The sequence below is a fragment of the Tympanuchus pallidicinctus genome, unplaced genomic scaffold (genome assembly GCF_026119805.1).
Source record: "Tympanuchus pallidicinctus isolate F22 unplaced genomic scaffold, pur_lepc_1.0 scaffold31, whole genome shotgun sequence".
In the NCBI taxonomy this organism is placed as follows: Eukaryota; Metazoa; Chordata; class Aves; order Galliformes; family Phasianidae; genus Tympanuchus; species Tympanuchus pallidicinctus.
The window spans coordinates 5,297,749-5,319,620 of record NW_026294749.1 but is presented as its reverse complement, the minus strand read 5'-3'; the positions used below and the strand labels follow the sequence as shown (position 1 = coordinate 5,319,620).

At 43.9% G+C, this 21,872-nt stretch overlaps 1 protein-coding gene across 1 annotated transcript in view; it reads right to left on the bottom strand.

Annotated features, from left to right (window-relative positions):
* BMP6 (bone morphogenetic protein 6) overlaps positions 1–21,566 on the bottom strand; it is an 84,781-nt gene extending 63,215 nt beyond the window's left edge. The window contains exon 1 of the mRNA XM_052697924.1: positions 21,119–21,566. Coding sequence (XP_052553884.1) covers positions 21,119–21,527 — 409 coding nt within the window. The 5' untranslated portion in view covers positions 21,528–21,566. The remainder of the gene's footprint in view (positions 1–21,118) is intronic.
* Positions 21,567–21,872: the final 306 nt, after the last annotated feature.

Below are 21,872 nucleotides of genomic sequence, written 5' to 3'. Positions count from 1 at the left end.
GGCACAATGATTTCACAGTGCTGACATCCAAACAACTTTCCAGAGGAGAAAGGCCAGAGCGCCCATCCATCATACAAAGGAAGGCTGTGCTCTTCGTGCAGGGGAGCCCATAAGCTCCTCAGCAGAATCTGCCACCTCCTGAGATGTCCACAGCAAACAATGTGGGAAGGAAATGCCAAGCTGCCTAGTAGCACAGTGATGCAGTGATTCTGGATTTTACATTGAGAATAGCTGTCAATAAATGTCCAGAAACACAAACAATCCTTCTGCTCTCCACCAAGCCAACAGTTCAAATCATCCATTTGCATTTTGTGATTGAATATCCAAGTTCTAAACCAAGACATCACCAATGTTTCATCTTCTGTTTCAGTTTCACCCCTCCAAGGGACATGGAAGCAAGATTAGGTACAGAAGACTACAGTGCGTGTATATACAAATAAATTTTGCCTGATTCTTACTTGTCCTTAGAGAGAAAAAATATTTCAATATGAAATACTGTTAAATTTATGTTCCCACATAACTGGCACATAAAACCATTTTTCAAATAACTTGTTTAATGTGCAGAGCCACGTATTTATCTGCTAATCACTGTGCGTTTTGTTGCTTTATCCTTTGCCATCATTCCTTCATGTCTCTTTAGCTGTCAAGGGCAGATCTTGTCTTCTCTGTTCTGTACTGGTACAACGCCCAGCACAGAGCAGTTCTCATAACTAACTCCAAGCACTGCTGTAAAGGCAATGGCAATTAAGCTCACAACTACACAGATAAATTTCTGAAGAGAACATACAATTTACATAATGACACAAATTCACAAAAATGTTTGTTTCGTGTTGGTCAGAACTGCAAATGCTAAATCCCTACAGAACTTCCATATTTTATAGTGCTTTTTATGGCGCGCTTGGACAGAACTGAGAAGATGACAGCCTGAAGCCAGCTCTTAATCAAATGCAGATTTACCTATGGGGCACAAACCAGTGATCAGCAAATTACAGCAGAAAATAGCTGTGAAATCAAAACGAATCTTGGTGCTAACCAAATCCAGCTCACCTGAAGTTAAAATATAACCCTTGAAGAAAACACTTTTCAGCTAGACATCATTTTTTTATTACCGGTATGTGGGACACTCCCAGCCCAAAATTCCTGCTCATCTGGGTGGAGACTGATGGCTTCTGAGCCATTTCTTCAGAGTCTGAACCACCCACATCTACCAGGAAAATTTATTGTGATGAATAGACCTATTAATACCAGCTTCACCCCACCCTATACTGCTTCAGAGTATGGAAACTTGATTGATGTATCTGCTTCTGGTTAGTACACCATGACTCTCAAGTTTTACAATGGGAAGGCAGGGGAAATGCATAGTGTATTTTATTGTAGTATTTTATTGTAGTATTTTGACACATTTTCCAGAAAAAAATGGAAAATTCAACTTATCAGGGATCTAATTGGCAATCTTTGCTTACCACACATTAAAGTCTTCTTCCATTTTTCACAAAATCAATTTCTCCTTTGTTCCTTACCTCCTTGCCAAGAGAACTGGACAGACCTGATAATCTTGTATTCCATTGGCAAGAGCAGCCTCAAGCTTTCCCAAGTTCACAACAAAAAGCTTTGTGCCCGTTTGGCTGGTAGGCCCTAAAAACTTATAGCAGAAGGGACAGTCCCTTTCCCCCATTTAGTCAGGAGCTTATAACCACTGGGGCAAAGTCAACCCTGCTAGCAGTGAATGTTGTCTGGCAGGCAGGAGAAGGAAGCAGTTTTGAACACATCACAGATTTGCTTTCCTCTCAGTCCTCTGTCTTGACGACAAAAGGGAGAAAATGCAAGGTGTGTTACATCTGAAAGGCTGCCCACAGCTAACATCTGTCAACTTGAGGACTTAAATGCTGATTTACAAAGCAGTGGTGTTTTGACATGAGGAAAAGCCTACACAGATATGACTTAGAAGACACCCACACAAAGACGATGGCGTGGCTATGCCACAATTACAGATATCAAATTATGGAACGAAGAAAATACAAATGAGCTGCAGATGACAACCACTGTAGCAATGGAGCCAATTCAAGCAGCAGGACAGGGGAAGGAACTGAACTGCTTTAATTATGAGGCAAAGGGCAGGGTCAGTGAACCTAAAAAGAAAAAAAGAAAATACCACTGAGTTTGCAATCGTACACACCTTGTTTGAAATCTGTCTCCACATGAAAACCAAGACTGAATCTGCTCTTCTGCATCTAGCAGAGGAGGTACAAGACAAGAGACTACTACCTCTGTCAGCTCTTCTCCAACATGACCTTTGGATAGGTGTGCCAAAGATTGCCAACTAGGTCCCTGATAAGTTGAAAAGTGCTTGGGTGGGCTCTGTAAGGGAATTCACTCATAAAAGTTGCTCACTTTGGTCCAAACTGCTCAAAAATTTTATTTCTCTGTGTTTGTCTGACATGGCAAGAGTTACCTGAAGGGCACTTCTTCAGGGAGGAGTAAAACTTCTTTGTAATGCATTCCAGAAGAGCTTAATTTTTATCAGTACTGATGTAAATAGCATCAGGCGCTGTCACTAGCATGATCATGTTCCACTTCTATTTCCCAGTGATACAACTTCCCAAATGCTTCAGCAACTTGCTACTCCAGGTAGGACACTGTGAACAACAAATGTGGGGAAGGCTAGGAGAAGTGAATAATGTTCCAGTCCTACATTTCAGAGCAAGAGGGACCAGCCAGGATCCTGGGGTAAAAAGTAGCATTACAGCAACTTGACTTCCTCTAGGTCATCTTTCATTAGTACAACTGGCCTCCATCCATAGAAGAGAGGAATGATCAAAAACTTTAATCTCTACATAAGCAGAACAAAACGTGGTGGGGATCATGGTAGCCCAATAACCACATCTGTTAGTGGCATCAGCAGAAGCTGCAGTGTTAGTCAGCTACAATGGGCAAGAGCCCAAGCTCGGGCTGGTTTCTTGGGCAGCAGGTCCTCTGAATAGTTCTAGGCCATCTTGACAGAGCTCATCCATTTATTTTAGACCACCAGTAGGTGCCATAGGGAACTGCTGGGTAGCCCATGAAATCAAGTTTCCTTTTTTTGTGTTAACTGATTAAGCAGTCTTTGCTTGCTAGCCTCACTGTACAGCAACTGCCTGTTGTTCCAGAAAACTGTTGTATGACAGTAAGAAGATTGACAACTAATTGTTAAATTTGATCAGGTATTTTTATTGAGGGAAGAGTGTCGTTAAAACAAACTCACAGAAGAAGGCTTTGGCCCATGTTCAGGAAAGCACTTAAGTGCAAGCCTTAGACTGTCTCTATTCAGGAAAGCGCGTGCTTAAGTGCTTTCCTGAATATAGATATACTACTGCCCTGGGGCCTTAAAAGTGCACTAAATAATAAAATTTATTGCAATTTGACTTCACCATTTTCTTGAAATATTTATTTAGCCTCTTCTTTATTAAGAGTACAGACACTGAAATTTTGTATCTATTTAACAGCCCTTACTACTCACTGATTGCAATCCAAGAGACAAATAATCTCTTTATGCTATTTCAGTTAAACTCTAGATTTTCCATCCTTGTCATTAAATTAAATCATTTTCATGAAAAAAAAAAAAAAGCCAACCTTATTTAAACCAACTACCTTGAAACAGGGTAGTTACCAGCTGAATATCATTTGAAATCATTTTGCAAAGAGTTGAAGGTCTTCTGAGTTCATTTTCAGTGTTACACAATAAAGATACAATTTCAAACTTAATGTTTCAAGGGTGACGTCTGAAGACGTGAACGATGACCACTGAGCAGCAACATTTGGCCAGGGCTTCTCCAAATATTAATGCATACCATTTTTCCAGTAGAGATATCACAAGTCAGGACAAAAAAACAGATCTCACCAAAAGCAGATCCTTCTACCACAGCCAGTGTGCTGTACCTACCTTTTGCATCTCACACAAGCTACACCCAATGTTTTCCTCTTCAAATTCTAAATTTTCCTAAAGGAAAGCTGATCATGTTGAGAATGAGGGAGAAAAACATGGGAGCATATACATACACATATCCACAGGAAAAGCTGGGAGAGGATGTGGGAGACCATCATTGCTGTAGCCCCCTGAAACTTGTGAAACAAGGCCAGAGCCACTCAATTTGTTACTGCTGCCAGTGTGCAATAAAGTGGCATGGACACAGTCATCACTCTTTTGGACAATAGTTTATTCCATCCTCTTGTGATACATCAGGACTGATCCCAACTAGAGGAAGAATCTCAACACCACTCCCGGCAAAAGAGCTTGAAGGGACCAATTACTGAATTGACAATATCTCATGGGCAAAGTAAACAGCAACTTCCCTCTGTAAAACCAACAACAGTCCACACTGCACCCGGAGATGTCATCCAGAAGATGTTTCACATCTGGAAGGGCCTGTGTCACCACTGATCTCTCCTGCTCCCAGACACATCTCCGTCAGCAGACAAAAGATCTTTCAGTTCTTTGCTGTTAGATTTTTGGTTTTCTTTTTTTCCAGGTCAGGAGACCTGTGAGAAATTGGGCAGGATTTCTGTGGAGCTACAACATAGTTCTTTGCGGTGGCCCTGAGAATCCTCGCTAATGTCATTTCACCTTTCCTGCCCAGATTTGGGCTTTTTGTGTGCACCGTCACTGATAATGAAAGTACCAATTATTATACCCAGCTCTGCATTCCAAGTACACACACAAGCACCAAAGTACTGAAAAGGAGGCATCTAAGTGTATTCACATAATCTACACAGCAGAACAAAAAAGGTTTCAAAGGCTGAAACAAACAAAAAAAAAATCTGCAGGATGAATTCTCTTCTGGCTACACACAAAAAAAGCAGCTGAAAATTTAGATGTCCCAACTGTGACCAGCAGGTGCCTAATTAAAGAAACACCCCATGACAGTGACATCGGTTTAATTTGTTCAGGTGGCAGTTTAACAAAATAAACTCAGGAAATTAATGTTGCACAAGCACAACCACTTAAAAATGAAGGAAAGGCCCAGTCGTGATGAATCATACAACTTAGACAAGCACTGGAAAGTCTGCTAGCTTTAAACTCAATTGTAATTAGTTTCCCCTCACTTCCAAAAATGCATTTAAAAAGGAAATAAGTATTTATGGTGTAAGCTAAACCACAATCCTTTTATTCATCCTTTATTTCACTTTTTCCTTTAGGCTTGGTTTTAAAGACAATCCAGACCAGCCTACTCTCAAGCCTCTTAACACGCATCATGCTTAAATGGGAGAATAAAGAACATTATGATCAGTTTTCCTAGAGCAGGACACCACAAGAGAAGCATAATAACATCACTTCCCCTTTGGCAGCTCTGCCAGATGTCCCTCCCAGGCACTTCCAGCCAAAGACTGACACGGACATTGGGGCGAAGAGAATGTTCCTGAAATGGGACAAGACTCAGAGGATATGACAGACAAATGCTGATGGAGAGCCTGCCTGTTTCCTCAGCTCCATCGTTTGGCCTAATGAAGGTGGTAAGCCTCCTGCTCCCACAAACCTTGTCTTCTCCATCACTGCTCCGCTTTCACAGCAATGAGACGCTGTTACAAGTGTTTACACAGGTCTGAATCATGCAAGCTAGGAGACATGAAATAAGAGGTAAAATGATCAGAAACTGCATCAACTAGAGATGCAGTTTCATCCAGCTGGAAACATTATTTTTAGAAAACTCGACTCTGCCAGGCATCATCCTTCAAGCTCATTTGTGTGCTCCTCCCCAAGACTGCAGATTTGAGAGCAAAGACCCACGTGTGCTCACTTCACTCCTGCCCAGCTTGTTCCTCCTGCCCCCAGGATTTCTCCTCCCTCTCTGTGGCTGTGTAGTCAGACAGAGTGGCCAGCCTATTATAAGCTGTACAAGGTGCACCATGACCTACTGTAGCATTTGCTTTGACACCAGTGGAGTCTTCCAAATTTTCTTGGGATATTATCAGGTGATTTACTGCTTTCTTTGCAGGGTTTTTCCCCAGCTGTGCTCTTCATAACTTCAGTCCCAGACAACTACGGCTATTTTTCACAGCCCATCAGCCTGAAACCATACCGATTTCTTTTCTCCTTGAGTACAGCTTGGGTTTATTCAACCGGAAAGAGCAGAAATGGCAACGTACACACTTCACCCCACACATAGTGACAGTCAAATACTCTGCAACTCAATGACAACATTTTCCAACAGTTTACACTGAAATTCCTTTGCCTGTGCTGCCTGGATAACTAACTTAAAACCTTAAACTCAAGCCTGAGTTGGCAGATCACATGCAATTCTATGAAGGATTCCCTACACCCTCCACCTTGTTTCTTTGGATTCCAGCAAGCATGAAGGTGCTGACAGGAGGTGCTTGGCAAACTCTTGCAGTAGCAGAAGACAAGGCAAAACCAACATATTTCTCTGCTGTGGCTGCTTTAACATTAACATGCAAAGAGGTAACAGTGATCCCACGAAGAGACTGTGCAGAGCACCAGTGAGTGGCTTTCTTGGATTCAAGAATGAGTTTTTGTTTGCCACTCACTTCTGAAGTGGGGAACTGTTATTGACATAAGGTGACTTCCCACAGAGAGGAGGCAGTGGGACAAAGAGTAGAGAAAAGTAATGAATTCCAGAAAGGAGAGCTGCAAGCATGTCCTTCTAGGTTATTACTACCTGGACTTAGTGCACAATCCCTGTATGCTTGGCTTTGTTTTGGTTTGTATTGGATAAGTGCAGGTTTTGCTGTCTTTACTCTTCAGATAGCATCAGTGAAATCTGCAGAACTATTTGCGTACTATAGCCTTTATTTGAGATAACTACTGCCTCTGAAGCTGGCACTAGGCGTACTTTCAGCAGGAAAAACACATTAGAAAGCCACTGTTCAGGACCAAAGCTTTCAACATTTCTTACTATTTCCTCACATTTTTCTTTACCTTTGTAAAATTTTAGAAAATTTGGCTAAATGAAAAATAATCTGTATGTTTAATCACGATCTCTCTCTTTTAATTGCTAAGAGGACCTGTCATACAAATTCAGGTTTTATTCCACCTCAGACTGGTGCAGTCCAAAGCCAAGAGTACGTATGTTGCTAGCTGGAAAATAAAGTGCCCTTGATTCCTAACTTTATTTTGGACAGTCAACTCCAAGTTATTAAAAGCCAAATTCAGTAGTGAGAAAATATATATAGCTTCAGCTGTTTTGTGTGGGTTTAAAGTGGTATTTGCTTTATGAGTAAGAGATTCAATAATGCATATATTTACATAAAAATAGTTTTGACGTTTAAGTTAACTTCTTGCCAAGCCGGCACAAAAATGGAAATGTAAAAAGCGTAAGTGCAGAAATGAGCCCCTATGCTGTAAGTCTGCTATTTACAGGTAATTTTTTTTCTTGGCAATAAGACCTGAACATACCGTTTTATAGCACTAGACCTAGCCACTCTGAGTCAATTTAGTGTTTATGGAAAGTGCTGGACTGACAGTTCACGAATTAAATTCTTCATGCCAGAATGTAGTTTCGTAGGGGCAACAGCAAAGGGAATTTCTAGAACTTGGGCCACTGCTGTGCCTCAGTCATATTCTGCAGACATGACAAAATTCCAGATAGCACAGTTGAGTACACGTCAAGTCAAACACCCCATTATTTCTCAAGAGCAAAGAGGCTTCTGGAGAGGTAGCACCACCACGTGTCATGGGAAAGTATGCAATGAAACACCTTGTGCAATTTGAAGTAAAACCCCAGACGGCTACAGTGTGCCTGAAACTTTCAAACTGGAGCTGTTCAGAGGAAGAAGTCTATCTCACATAACATTTTAGCTATGCAAAACTCACATAGATTTGCAAAAAGTGATAATCTGCCACTCTCAGGGCTTCTAGGTTATTTGTCAAGACTCTCTGGACAGGAAGCACAAGCAACAGGGAAACAGAGGCTAACAGAAACTGGCCTTGCAAATTGCAGAGCCCCAAGCAGATCATGGAGGAGCCAGGACCTCTATCTCAGATTTACATCCTCCCAGCAAGACACATGAAGTCAAGTTTACCAGGCACCAGGCAGATCTCTTGACAAAATGCTCACATAGGTGCCTCCAGAACTCTGTCAAAATTTGTACATGGACCTTGTTCACTCAGACATCTTGAACACAAAACATACAAAAAAGTGTATCTCACTGGAGGATTCACTAACACCTCCTCCAACAAATGATACTTGGTGATTTATTTGTTGTCTTACCTACCCTGTTGCTTTTCACATAAACTATCTAGCTTCTTTGGCCTTCTCTTTTCTCAAAGCCAAGGAAGAAAAGAAATCCCTTTAATCCTTGCTTAGGATTGGTGATGGTCTTTATGACATCAACAATAGTATTCCATTTCAATGTGGCAAGCCATAGGTGGCCTACTATGCTAGGGATAACTGCAGTGTCACACATAGCAATGTGACTAAAATAACTGATGTGATGGACAGAAGGAATTGGAAGCTGTCCTTGCTACTAGACTAACCAAGACCGCTCCTTACTTCTTTTTTCCCCAGAGCATTTAGTCAGCTCAAGAATGTCAAAATATATAACTGGGCAGGAAGATAAATTACAGAGTAAGTGCTGCTGCACTTGCTTGGCCCCAAGGTTTCTGATGTTTAAAGCCTCACGTCCCCTATTCTGTAATGCAGGACTTCTAAGCGCATTTTAATAATGACAAAATGACAGACAAACCTCCCTGCATATATTCATGATAAATATAAACAAATAATAACAAAGCCCAGATGACCAAACTGATGACATTGTTATGAAGAATAGTAATGTAAAATATGTATGCATAGATTTGTTAAGCCTTTGGTCACCAATTCAGGCCCTTTTGCAGAAGTTCACAACAGTTGGCTCATCAATACTTAATACTCTGACAGCTTCAGCTGAATGGTTTGGCAACTAAAAAGCCATCTTCAAATTCTAGCTACCCTAAAGCATCATAAGTAGATGAAAACACATCAACAGAAACAATTAATCAGAGCTGAGGATAGTCTTGATCTCTACTGCAGCCTCATATGTTACATATTTTTTCTGCTGTGATCTCACTAGCAATGCATCACTGTTCTTTAACCACTCTGAGCACTGATTCTACACTCAACAGCTGTGTTTGTTTACAGGGCTAGAAATTAACACACGACAAATGGACTTCATCCAACTGAGTTTTTTTTTTTTTTCCATTTTCCACTACACTTCACAATATATTAGTCCTCATAGTCCAATTATGTATTTGCCACAAAAGCTGGCCAAGGAGAGTGGATAAGCAAAGGAACTGTTCGCAAATACAGCATGGGGAAGCTTCTTACTGTTCCAAATGCAAGCTGCCAACTAAGCATGGTTCAGACACACGTATCAGGGAAGTCCACTGCTATACTGTCCATGCTTTTTCGCTGCAAATGTAAAGAATGTCATCATAACCCATCATGCAATGAGCCAGTTCAGTGAAAGTGATGAAATCTGATGATGCTTTGTACTTAAAGGGATCTGCCCGTGCCCTTCACACTGGTATCTGAGCTCTCAAAGCCACTTCCAAATGACTGTAAGCCAAACTTCAGACGAGACAGTCCTAAAATAATTTCCCATTTCAAAATCCACGTTTAGTAGCAAAAAATTACTTTAAAGCAAATAAACATGTAGCCCTCAGCCCCTGTGTATTTTTAATCTCCTTGACAGTTTTCTTCTCACAGAGTTCAGGGAGTCCTTTAGTCTTCATACAGTCATACAAAGCCTTGGGTTGGAGGAGACCTCAAAGATCATCCAGTTCCAGCTCCCCTGATGCAGCCCAGGATACTGCTGGCCTTCCTGGCTCCAAGTACACACTGCTGGCTCATGTCCAGCTTTTCATCCACCAGGGCTCCCATGTCCTTCTCCACACAGCTGCTCTCGAGGAGTTTTTCCTCACAATCTGTATACGCTTGTTCAGGTCCCTTTAGATGGCATCCCTTCCTTCTATCTATTAACTGCACTGCTCAGCTTGATGTCATCAGCAAACTTGCTGAGGTGCGTTTGATCCCATCATCTGTGTCACTGATAAAGATGTTAAAGATTACAGGTCCCGAACACAGAACCATCAACAACACTCTAGCAGTGACAATCCAACAGATTTCTTATCCATCGAATAGTCCACCCTTTGAACCCATATTGCTGCAAATTAGAGATACAGTGTGGTGCAGGACCACGTCAAACGTGGTAGACAACATCAGTTTTCCCTTCCTTTGACCACCAATGCTATCACTTCATGGTAGAAGGTCACCAGATTTTCTCCTACTCCATTTTACAATAAATACTTAAGGAGGAGTTGCTGGACTCACTGGGACGTGCAAATGAATAGTCCTGCACTAGCTCTAAGACTCATGCAGGTAAATGTAATTTTAAATCTTTGCCCTAATTCTTGCAAGTGACCCCTATTTATGCTAGAATTTACACAACATATAAACACAGCATGCATCAAGTTGTAGTTTACAGACTGTTTATGTCTTCCACTCTGCTACAAACACTCCAGTCCCATCTTATAAACTGAGTTATACAGAAACTCCCAAACAGCCTTCCAAGCAGCTGCTGAAATCCTGGTATTCAAACAATTTCTCCACGCAAATGTTCACTACTGTTCATTAGTTCACCACCACCCTCATGGGCACCCCTCTGGACAGAAAGAAGTTTAAAGCACTATGAAACTTGATTTTCTTATTTTCTTGAAAATAAACTGAACTGAATATAACTTGAAAATATTAAATGAACTATTTAAACTTGAAATTAAACTTGAAAATAAAATGAACTGAAAAAACACATTTTCAGGATACACAGTTGAGGAGCATTTCATTTCTAAGGGACTGCATCTCCTATTTTTAACTTTGCTGCATGCAACAAAGTACATATTTATCTGATAATTCCAATAATAGCAATTGGGATGTTCTGACATCACAAGACATGTGAAGAACCCTGTCAAAGTAATATATTGCACTTTGCAGTGTAATTATGTTATGTTGGAGCAGAGCATTGGAAAACTTAGTATAATCATTAGCTGAGCACTGAATGTTTTGATTGTCAGACAGGTTGTATATGATGCAAATATATGACTCAGAAATGATTTCACATAAACATTTTGGTAACAGCAATCTGACTCATAACCTCCAACATAGAAAATAACAAGCTTCGCAAAACATCTGTGCGCTCTGAGCAACGCAGCCTTGCAACAACCTCCAAAACCTTGTAGTGTAAAAAAATGAGGGAGCCTGGTCCCCAAAGTGAAGAGATGCTGGAATCCACCCTCCTAAATGACTTGAAGCATGGGGGATTAAGATAGCAAGCCCACAGCAGAGGTTAATCAGGCTGCAGTTCCCACCGGAGATCTGCCAGAGAGCTGCACTATTTGTGCTGTCCGATAGACTGCCTAGTGGGTCTGCTTAGTTTAGGTCCATATTTAACAGGCAAAGCACAGGAGGCAAAGTTTGTTGTTATTCTACCCGAAGCCTTGCCATGTCAAGTATGACACAATGCACAATTCATCTGCTATTTATTTTCTCATTCATTAGGAGATGGACAGCTTCTTTCACTGCCCCTTTCCGAAGACAAACGTGCAGTCTTGAGTGACAAGGAGGATTTACCGTCTGTTATTTCAGAGGAGGTTTGCCATGTTTATTCTGGAAAGTGCCACGAGTTAATGAACTATCTCTTCAAGCCCCAGCGAAGCCAAGCTGCCAGCTCAACAGATGCCAGAAGCAACAGAATGTTTTGGGACCCCATAAAATTGTTTTTACTGAGACTAGTGATAGCAAAAGCATCAGACGGACCCAATGCCAATAGCTCTTGCAACATAAAGAAGTCATTATAAGAGCTTCAGCCATTACAGTGCATTTTTTTTTCAGAGTTCCTTAACAAAACTATCAGCTAACTCAGAACACATACTTTTAGCCTTCCTGCAACCTGAATACCACTTAACCTAAGCACACCCCTTTCACTGCTTTCACGTTACCAAAAGCTAACCAAACCTCTTCTTGGCTCTACAACAGTTTCAAGAGAAAAACGTGTGTCTGTGGCCTCTTTCACCTTCCCCATTCAACACTTCTTGGATGCCAGCATATGCAATTGCAGAGCTTCAACACACAGATAAAAAAAAGAGCTACTTGCAAAACAGATTCAACTACAAAATAGAACCACATTCAAACCTAATCTTAGCTCCCCAGACATTGGTATCCATTGAGAAAGCCCTCAAAAGCGGGGAGAACTCAGAGAAGGTGTCCCCAAATCTTTCCCTTTCTGGTCTGGTTCAGGGTGGCCCAGCTGCCACATAAGGCCACCTCTGCCACATCCCATGTGCTCCCATGGGACAGGGCAAATAGTAGACATGGTGAATGGCCATAGTGAATATTCGGGTTCAGACAGCACGCACAAAGGCAGGAGGTGATGCCAACACACGCACAGATGAGAGGCCATGCCCCTAATGGAGGTTGCCCACAGAAAATCAGGCAATGCCAGTGAAGAAGTTTTACTGTCAGGAAGGGACAAAATGCACTCAGAGCAAGAAACTGTGGTCTCCATCAGACTGATACCCAAGGAACCTGAGGTAGGATGCGGTTTGCCAAGTAAGAGTGCACCGTGTGAGCCGCTTGGAGGCCTGCCAGGCCAGTGATGTAGTTTTGTGGTTAGATCACAGCAATAACCTCATAGACCTCATCATAGCCCCCAGGCCTGGTCATGCCCTCTGAGCTTCAGTCCAGACATTCAGAAAATGATTCGAATGGCCATTAAATTTAGTCAGAGCGTGCTGTAAGATTTCACAGAGTCATCAAATGGCTTGGGCTAGAAGGGACCTTAAAGATCATCTAGTTCGAACCCCATAAGCAATTCAATGCTTATGAAGTGTTTTCAGGCCCTGGATAAAAGATAGAGTCATATCCTTGCATTGTTGAACAGACGAGGAGCCCTCCACATCCTGCAGAATGGAACATTTTTGGAGAGGACGGCTGCTACAGTCATTAAAGTGTAAAAACCATCATATGCAAGAGACGAAACACAGACATCTCAAAGTGAAAATATCTCTTGCCCTGTGTAAAGTATATGTATTTTCTCTCCAGCTATCTTCCATAGCATAAGTAGGAACTTCCTTACATATGAGAACTTTTTTTTTTTTGCCTCCTTTCTTTCTTCACTCTCTCCCTCTCTTTTTTTTGTGAGGAAGGGGGGGAGGAGGAGAGGAATTTTATTTTTTTTTAAAGGCACTGAAAGGGCAAGCCAAGAGATTCACAATCGCTAAAGCTTGCAGAACATACAGTGAAATTTTGGCAGGACACGCATGTTTATCCTTCTCATATGCTGTTTAAATTATTTTTATAAACAAGCCATTATCTTGCATAGCCACTGCTTGGTCCCTTTCATGTCGAGAACGTTTGATGTTACAGTAATTAAGTAAAAGGGGCTACACGCCTGAAATGTGGTCTCAGGATGATGGTTTGTGGGCAAGAGAGATTGCTGCTTTTCTACAACGAAGGGTTTATTCTCCAGACTGCATTGTTTCAATCAGGCACCTGAATTTCAGACTTGCAGACCAAATCTTTGCGCAGATACAAATTACATACTCAGCTTAAATTTTAGAACTATGCTCCCACCATTTAGCATTAAAAATTGTGTACAGCTGACGTGTGCTCTGCCATGACAAATGCATATTTCGTAACAGGAGCCACTACCAAATCAATTCTGTCTGTTCATTATAAAGCTGATACTTAGAAATGAGCGTGCATCTTTTCTTACTCACGTATATAACTGGGATTCAGAATCTTCTGGATCTCCACATCCGTTATTGAGATTTTGCAAGTCCAGCCTGGTGTAACACTGCTCAGCATCCCTCACTAGCTCACAGAGACATGCCTGAGATGAAGTTTTGATCCCTAGTTCTCAGGGGACCTGCACACTGACCCTATGCAGTGTGAGGCCCCACATCCCCCTCAGTGTGTGGCACCTCCATCTGAGATCCCCAGGGAACCAAACCGGACCCTGGCAAGGCAAGCAAGGTTAGAGGGAAGTTAGCAGAGGAGTTGGAGCCTCTCACTGTTTGCATGCAAGCACAGTGAGGAACCGGTTTTGGCATCATGATGGAAGAACAGGTATTTTAACACAAATCTGCTTTGCATATAAGGAAGAAATGTTTCACAGTAGGGTAGTGAGATACTGGAGCAGGTTGCCCAGAGAAGCTGAGGATGCCCCATCTCTGGAGTTGTTCAACTGGGACTTAGATGGGGCACTGAACAACCTGATCTAGCAGGTGTCAACAATGCCCACAGCAGGGGGACTGGAACTGATTGAGCTCTGAGGTCCCTTCCAATACAAATCATTCTCAGAATCCACCTCAACTGTGCTTAAGCAGAATTAAAGCCTCAACCACTTCTTTATTCCCCTTTTTACCCTTCTTTTATCAAGGTTTGGAAAGTACAGAATTTAGGCTACAGTAAGCGTTCACGTCTAAACAGCTTTTGTTACAGTGTTCATGAAGATGGAGGTAGAAAAATACTATGCATTTTGTATATGCTTGTTAAGAGTTCAGCATTTTTTCCAACTCATTTGGACAATTTTACTCCCAGCAAATGACAGGGGCTGACAGCTGACAGTTCTACTCTCCCTGATTCATCTCAAGCAATCAGGGGACATGATGATGAAATACGGCCCCTCCATTTCAGACAAAAACTACAGACCCTTTTCACCATCACCTCTTTGCTTACAGGTATGGATATCCCAATCTGCCCACAAGCTTTAATCTGTTCTCATTTTTACATGCTCCTTGTTGCCTGGTGTGAAGCAAAATGACTACGCTTCAATAGACATTATGTCACCCCTTACACCTTTACACAAACACAGTGTCTAATACCTTCACCATACACACCAGCCACATGTAATGCAATAAATGACAAGATAAGAATATTGTCTCTGCAACACAGCATATTTAACAGCCCACACCTGATAAATAAAAACGCGGCTCTCCATTTGCTCCTATTAAGATTTTGGTTTGATCAAATTCATCTTGTTTACATGAAAGCTTCAAACAGCTGATCCCCGAGTCCTTCTCACTGCAAATGACCACTGAAGTATATGGAATAACACATCTTTGGAATACTGCTTGAAAAACACTCTCATCTATTATCAGGAAATTTGACTTCTTCTGAACAAGTGCTGAGTGTCCCGATTAATTTGTAAAGCTATTCAAGCCATGAAGTACATCTGCACTCAGAGAATATTTCAAATACTGTGCTTCTGTTTTCATTTTCAAAATGTTTTCATTTGTACACTAATATTTGACCTATGAATATTCCAAGTTTACATGGAGCCAGCTATTCTAAATTCTGGTTATACTGAGCATTCGTGTAAAACACCAGGTGATATCACTGGATATTTTTAAGGGGAAGTTCATAGGAAAGCAGTTATGTATTCTTGTGATTAACACCACATTGGATCAAAACAGTCATGTCTAGCTCTCTTAAAATACAGCTACTGTTTTAGTTAGCAGAACACTTCGGCTCTGTCTACATTATACTTTTTTTGCCAAAAAATTCGCACTGTTGCTGCCACTGATTCAATTCTGTCATTGTGCTGTGATCAACACTGCAACCTTAAAAAAAAAAAAAAGCTACGGGCAGCTCTGTCAAAATCTTTGTGCCCTTAAAAATACAACAAAAATCATCTCATGATGTCTCAAAAAGGAAAGAAAAAAAAAAAAAAAAATACCAGCCCACAACACAGCCTAAAAACCCATCACGGCCATCTCCTGCCTTGAGAGCTGAGCTGAGAGTTCAGGAAATGCTGGCTGCAGTCTGAAGTCAGTTTTATAAATCAAACTCCAGCATGACCCCTGCAATCCCAGTAGGGCTCATCTCAGTAAATGAAAGCCTTCTTTCCCCAGCACGGTTCCTGCAGTAGCTGCGTCCCTGTGCTGTCCCCAAAGCCACCGGGAACCAGCCCCAATTGCAAGGCGCGAGATCAAGGAGTTCCCTGGCACAAGAAAGGTTGAAAAAGAACTCACTGGCTAGGGAATCACAGCCCAAAATGCTCTCTCCACACATCAAATGGGAAATCTCAGTATGACCCAATGTCATCCTCTGAACTGTTCACACGAAGACTGGACCTCAACTGTGGTCTCCCATGCACAGGTCTGATCCTTTGAAAGCAAATGGGAATCTCTCAACCATGAGCCCTTTTTCCATCCATACAGAATCCCAGAAGGGCTGAAGATGGAAGGGCCCTCAGGGTCCAGCTGGTCTGACTCTTGCTCTAGCAGCAACACCCACAGCAGGGTGCCTAGAATGATGCCCAGATGGCTACTGAATATCTGTATATTGTCTGTTCTTTGCTTAGTATCACTATATAAATAGTCAAATGGAAATGCTAAACTGTTAGTAGGTGGACTCTGCTTAGGAGCATTGCTGTGCCACTGCTGGGAAACAGCAGAAACACACAATGGGACTGTTTATGTCTTAAGTAATTCATACTTCCCTCTAGCGCCACGCAAGTTAGAAATGATGCAAGATGACTAAAAGAGAACCATGCCTCCACAGCATGGAAAGTCTAAACACCACCTTCCTTCCTCCTAAATCACAAACACCACTTAAAAGTTTACATTCAAAACTGCAAGAGGGAGCATCAAGACTGCAATGGGCTCAGCCAGGCTTGGCACAGACCTGCAGCCCTTCAGTGAAAGCTGCAGCACAAATGCCCTCCAGGGGCTCAGCACAGGGCATCCATGGCAGTTCTCCAAGGGATCTACCTGCTGACAAGACATTCTCTTGAAGGGAAACTTTGAAAAGAACACCTTTTTAGAAGAAATAGTTTGGTTGCAGGCTGTTAGCACAGGGAAAAGAACTGGGAAATGCTGCTTTTGGATTTTCAACAAACAAATCCACACTTAGTTTTGTATTCCAACAAACAACTTTCTATTAATTTATACATACAAAATTTGTCTTGAATTAATCAAGACCCCTCTGGGAATTCTCACTTATTCCAATTACAATCACTGTTTTCTTTCTTCCTCTCACACAAATTTAGGATAGTGTAAACTTTCAATCCATTAAAAGCTTTCACAAGAGTTCCTGGCTCTAGAGAGTCCAGATGACACTCAAACATGGCCCTCCACTAACTTCAATGCCGTACATCTTGATCAGCAGCTGTTCTTGGAACCACACATCTGTCAGGGCTCCTGTGCAAAGCAGGAAGACCTGAAATTCACTGCCTGAAGAAGCTGAAGGCTTCTAAAAAGGCAATCAAAGGATGATGGAGGACCGCTTGCCTTTTCTTTCATCCTGCCATCCTTTAGCTCCACACAGGCAGACAGCCAGCAAGCAACAACTTCAAGGGGATTACATACAAAAGGGTCTTCGGCTGCATCAGTTGAGCAGCAAATATAAAGCTGATCTCCGATGCTTGGGATGCATCTTGGCGTGAAAACTCAGTGTACTAGGTTTGGCAGACATCAGTAAACTCATTCCCATCATCAGCTCCGTGATTTCTAATACTGGCCTGCTCCAGACACACGTGGAGGATGCTGTTTGCATGCCGAGAGCAAGGCTTTGCACAGCCAGCTGGCAGCATAGCCAGATACGCAGCATCACACACTCCCGTTATTCCCTGTGAGTAGATGTCATGACCTTTACAACATGTGGCCAAGAGTATAAACAGATGGGATGACAGTATGAATGGTGTGGTCCCGTCGCTACAATCATACAGTGTCCCTGATACATCTTTGTTGCCAAATTCCATATCCCCTGACACCATGTGTGATACCACAAAAATAAAAAAAGACAGGTAGGCTAATCAGATGCCTCAAAAGAAAAAAAAAGAAAAGAAAGATCTGTTTTATAAATGAATTTGGAGTGCTTTAGCACTGCTTCCTTCCTATGAAAAGCCATAGTGACTGTGTGTAAGTGGTTTCTTGCCATGGATTTATGCAAGATTATTCCTAGAAGTAAATCTGGTAGGAGATTGCTGCCAAAAAAAGATGAAGAGATGGCTCAGAGGACACCACATCCGTAAGCTACTGCTTTGCAGGCAAGGAGAGAGAGTGTATTTGCACAGCCAGCCATGCACTGGCTTGCTGGCACTGAAACGCAGCTCTCTTGCTCCCAGGTATGTGAAACCATACAGGGAAGACTGTGATTGCCTGGGTTTTAGGGATTCCAACATTCAAGAAACTTTTCATCATGGTCACAACTCAAATCATGCAGAAGGGCTTGAGGGATGGTTTGGGTTTTGAGAGAAAGCAGAGAGCCTTTTCTCCCAAAAGTAAAGAGATACAGTGAATCCATGCTGGTAGTTTGCTGCAAGAAGGAACAATACATAACAATAATGACCTAGCACCAAGCATCAAAAGTGCACTTTCTACAGTGCTTGCCACTGGAATTTGGATTAGTTCAGACTTTCCTGGCATTGCTGTTTAGCTGCTGCTAGCTATAGATTTGGGCCATACCAGAGATCCACAAAGATTGTTACTGCATTCCCTTTTTCCCTTAGCAGAAGGACACATTTTCTTCCCACTGTGAATGCCAGCATAGTGACCTGCATGGATGAGGGACCAGATAAGATTCTTCCCTGTCTCGATCCACACAGTTCCTCTCGTTATACAGAGAGTAATTCTGAATATATTTAAAGTAACAGAGCCTTTGAGGGTCTTCTTTCTGCTGCTACACATGGCATGCACTGCTCTCTAAAGGCGCTAGCTAGCGAAATATGGTCTGGAGAGCACCTCCTTTCTGTTTTAGCCATGAGGATTCAAAGGAAACCAAAGGGAGTCTGAACAGCCACAGCCCCAGCTCGAGCCTGCAGATCCAAGCGTGAGACCTTTGCCCTCACCGTCCTGAGCTTAGAGTAGGGTTGCTGCAAGGAGCTTGGTACATCCCTCACTAAGACAGCCCCAGAAGTAGAACAGAGAGACACTAGCCTGAGTCTAGCTGTCAGCCTAGCGTCACTCCCTCGAAGAGAGATGTCCACGCCAACACCAAGCCATTCCAAGAAGATAAAGGAGAAAGAACCCTACTAGTGCCATGAGGAAGATATATAATACAAACAGGAAACATTAACACAGTTTTTTTATCCCCAGTAGTACTCTGTCAAGCCATGCCAGTGTCTACATTCATCCAAGGATGCTCCTGAAGAGGAACAGTTTCACTGGGTTATTGTCTGATCCACTGTGCTGCCCCAGCAACACAGCCCCTGCTGTAAACCTCAGCACAGAATTTAGACATCCTGGCTGGCCTGATATCTCTCAAAGAGAGAGATCAAAAACACATGTTTCTATCTGAGTTCAATATTGAGCCCTCTTAAGTGGGAAACTGACAGAAATATGTGTTTTCTGAGTGCTTTATCCCAGGCAATATGCCTGAAATAGATGCCTTGGGGATCATCTTCCCATAGTAGAAAGCAGGTTTACCTGCTGTAACTAGTATTTTATATAAAAATCTTTTTTTTAGGGTTTGGTTTTTTTTTTTTTTTTTGTATGAAACTCAACAGATGAAATTTATTCTCTAAATTACCTGGTTTGAATCTCGTGCATCTCTTCACTTGTAATAGAACCTGATACTCAGCAGGTGTCTCTCAAAGCAAAGTGCTGAGAATCATCCTAGAAAATGTGAATTTCCCACATTTCTTGAAGTTAGACCCTCGGGGAAACACTGCCCACACCTCATAAATCCACACAACCAAACAGAACCTCCAGCTATCGGGTGCAGCAGATGCAGTACTAAAGGAGATATAACCTTCTGATTGAAAAAAAGAAGGAAAAAATGTCTTTGGTAGCTGTCACCTCAGTAATGGAAGGCCAACTCTTCAAGGCTGGACACAGGCAAAGCTCTTCAGAACCTTACTCGAACCAAACAGAAAACAACTGAGCCATTGTTTGGCTTCCACCCGTCAATCTGTGAACTCATTGGTAACAAACAATCGCGTTCAATGACACGAAAGTTTATGACTCGGAACTTGGAAGTCGATGAGAAATTTCTGCAGTTGATTCATACTTCCTGAGACTCGGAATCAGTGTTTCTATTGCGCTGCTCTACTATGCCACAGGAATAATTTTCCTTGCTGTTACATAAGTGTCTAGACCCAAATTATTAGAACCGATCTGAGTTGTACGGATGCTTTTATGTCCTAATAAAAATAACAAAACCCAAATATTTCCAGGTCTACTGTCTAATACTGCTCACCAGCTGCCCCATTATGCAGGGTGCTACACACCAACGCTTGATGCCCACATCTCTCCCTGTTAACAGCCCCTGTAGGAGCTGCCCTGCACCTCACAGTAATACAATGGGGAAGGCTCACAGAAAGCCACAGCACTTATCAAACTGACATCATTCCACACACAGGTCCTCAAAGCCCCCAAGGCAATTGAGAGAGTCAGCACCAGCAGCTCCGCTTGCCCGAAGAACGTTCGTATTCACGGAGGGCACGGCAGGAGAGAGGGATTTCCACTGAATACCGAAATCTCCCAGCCCTGGGCGCAAAACTAAACCTACTCTAAATACCTACACGGCAGTACCGAGCTACCAAATACACCTACCACCCTGCTAGCCTGGATACATTTCCCACTGCAGCAACACATCATTGCTATGGGTGAGGAAACAACACACTAATACTGGTACGAACTGCATGCAGGTGCCCGATGTTGCAGCCCTGTCCGGCTCTCGGCCGCCGCGCTGAGACGCTCGAGCTTCACAGGAACTCACTTAAAAAGGAACTGCCACTTGCCAACTGAAATATTTTCCCTCTCCACATTAGGCTGAATCTAATTATGCTGTTCCCTCCTAATTGCGGGCTAGCGTTCAGGACTCCTTCAAATGATAAGTTAAGCGGCATTCCCACCGAAATTCCCAGCACGGAGCCCTTCGCATCAGGACCGCGCTTCACCCGAAGAGCAGGGCTGGCATCTGGCAGAACTTCTGCAAGATTTCTACCGCTTCCCCGGCTCGGACACCAGAAGAGCTGTCCCGTACCCACCCCGAAGCGCCTCCGCCGGTCCCAGAGGAGCTGCGGGGACACGAGGCACAGCCGAGGGCCGCTCCCTGAGCACCGGCGGCCGCACCTCGCACGGAGCGGCTTTAACCACGGACAGCCCAAATACTTCTTTTTGAGTTTCGCTTTATTTGTGCTCGGCACTCACCCAGGTTGACGAAGCTCATCACCATGTCGGCGTCGTTGAGGAAGGCGCTGTCCTGCGCGCTGGGCACCGGCGGCAGCGGCGGCGCCGGAGCGGGGGGCTGCGGGCGGCCGCCCCTCTCCGCGCCCGCGGTTCCCTCCGCGCCCTCGGCCAGCGCGTGGTACAGGTCCAGCATGAAGCGCGGCGCTGCCGGCAGCCGTCCCGGCGGCGGAGCCGGCGGTTCCCGCGGAGGCGGGCGAGGACGGTGCGGCAGCCCCAGCACGGAGAGGATCTCCCGCTGCATCTCCCGCTTCTCGTGCGACTTCAGCCGCCGGTAGAGGAAGCCCGGGGCGGCGGGCGGCGGCTCGGCGGGGCGGCAGGCGCCGCTCAGCAGCGCCCAGCAGCAGCACAGCCAGGCCAGCCGCCGCGGCATGGCGCTGGGCCGGGCGAGCTCCCCGCTTCCCCCTGTCCCCGGGGGCTCCCCGCCGCCCTCGGCCCTCCTAGCGCATGGGCCGGCGGGGGGCAGCCAGGCCGGCGGGGCTCAACGCTCGCCCCCGCCCCCGCCGCGCATGGCCGCCCGCGGGGCAGCGCGCTGCGAGCCCCCCGCCGCCGCCGCTCAGGTGCGCCGGGGCCGCCCCCGGCCCGGCTGCAGGGCTGAGCTCAGCTCGCCATGCCCGGGGGCTGCTGCTGCGCGGCGGGGACGACGACGACGACGACGACGACGAGGAGGAGGAGGTGGACGAGAAGCAAACTTTTCCCCAGCACAGCCGGGCTGCGA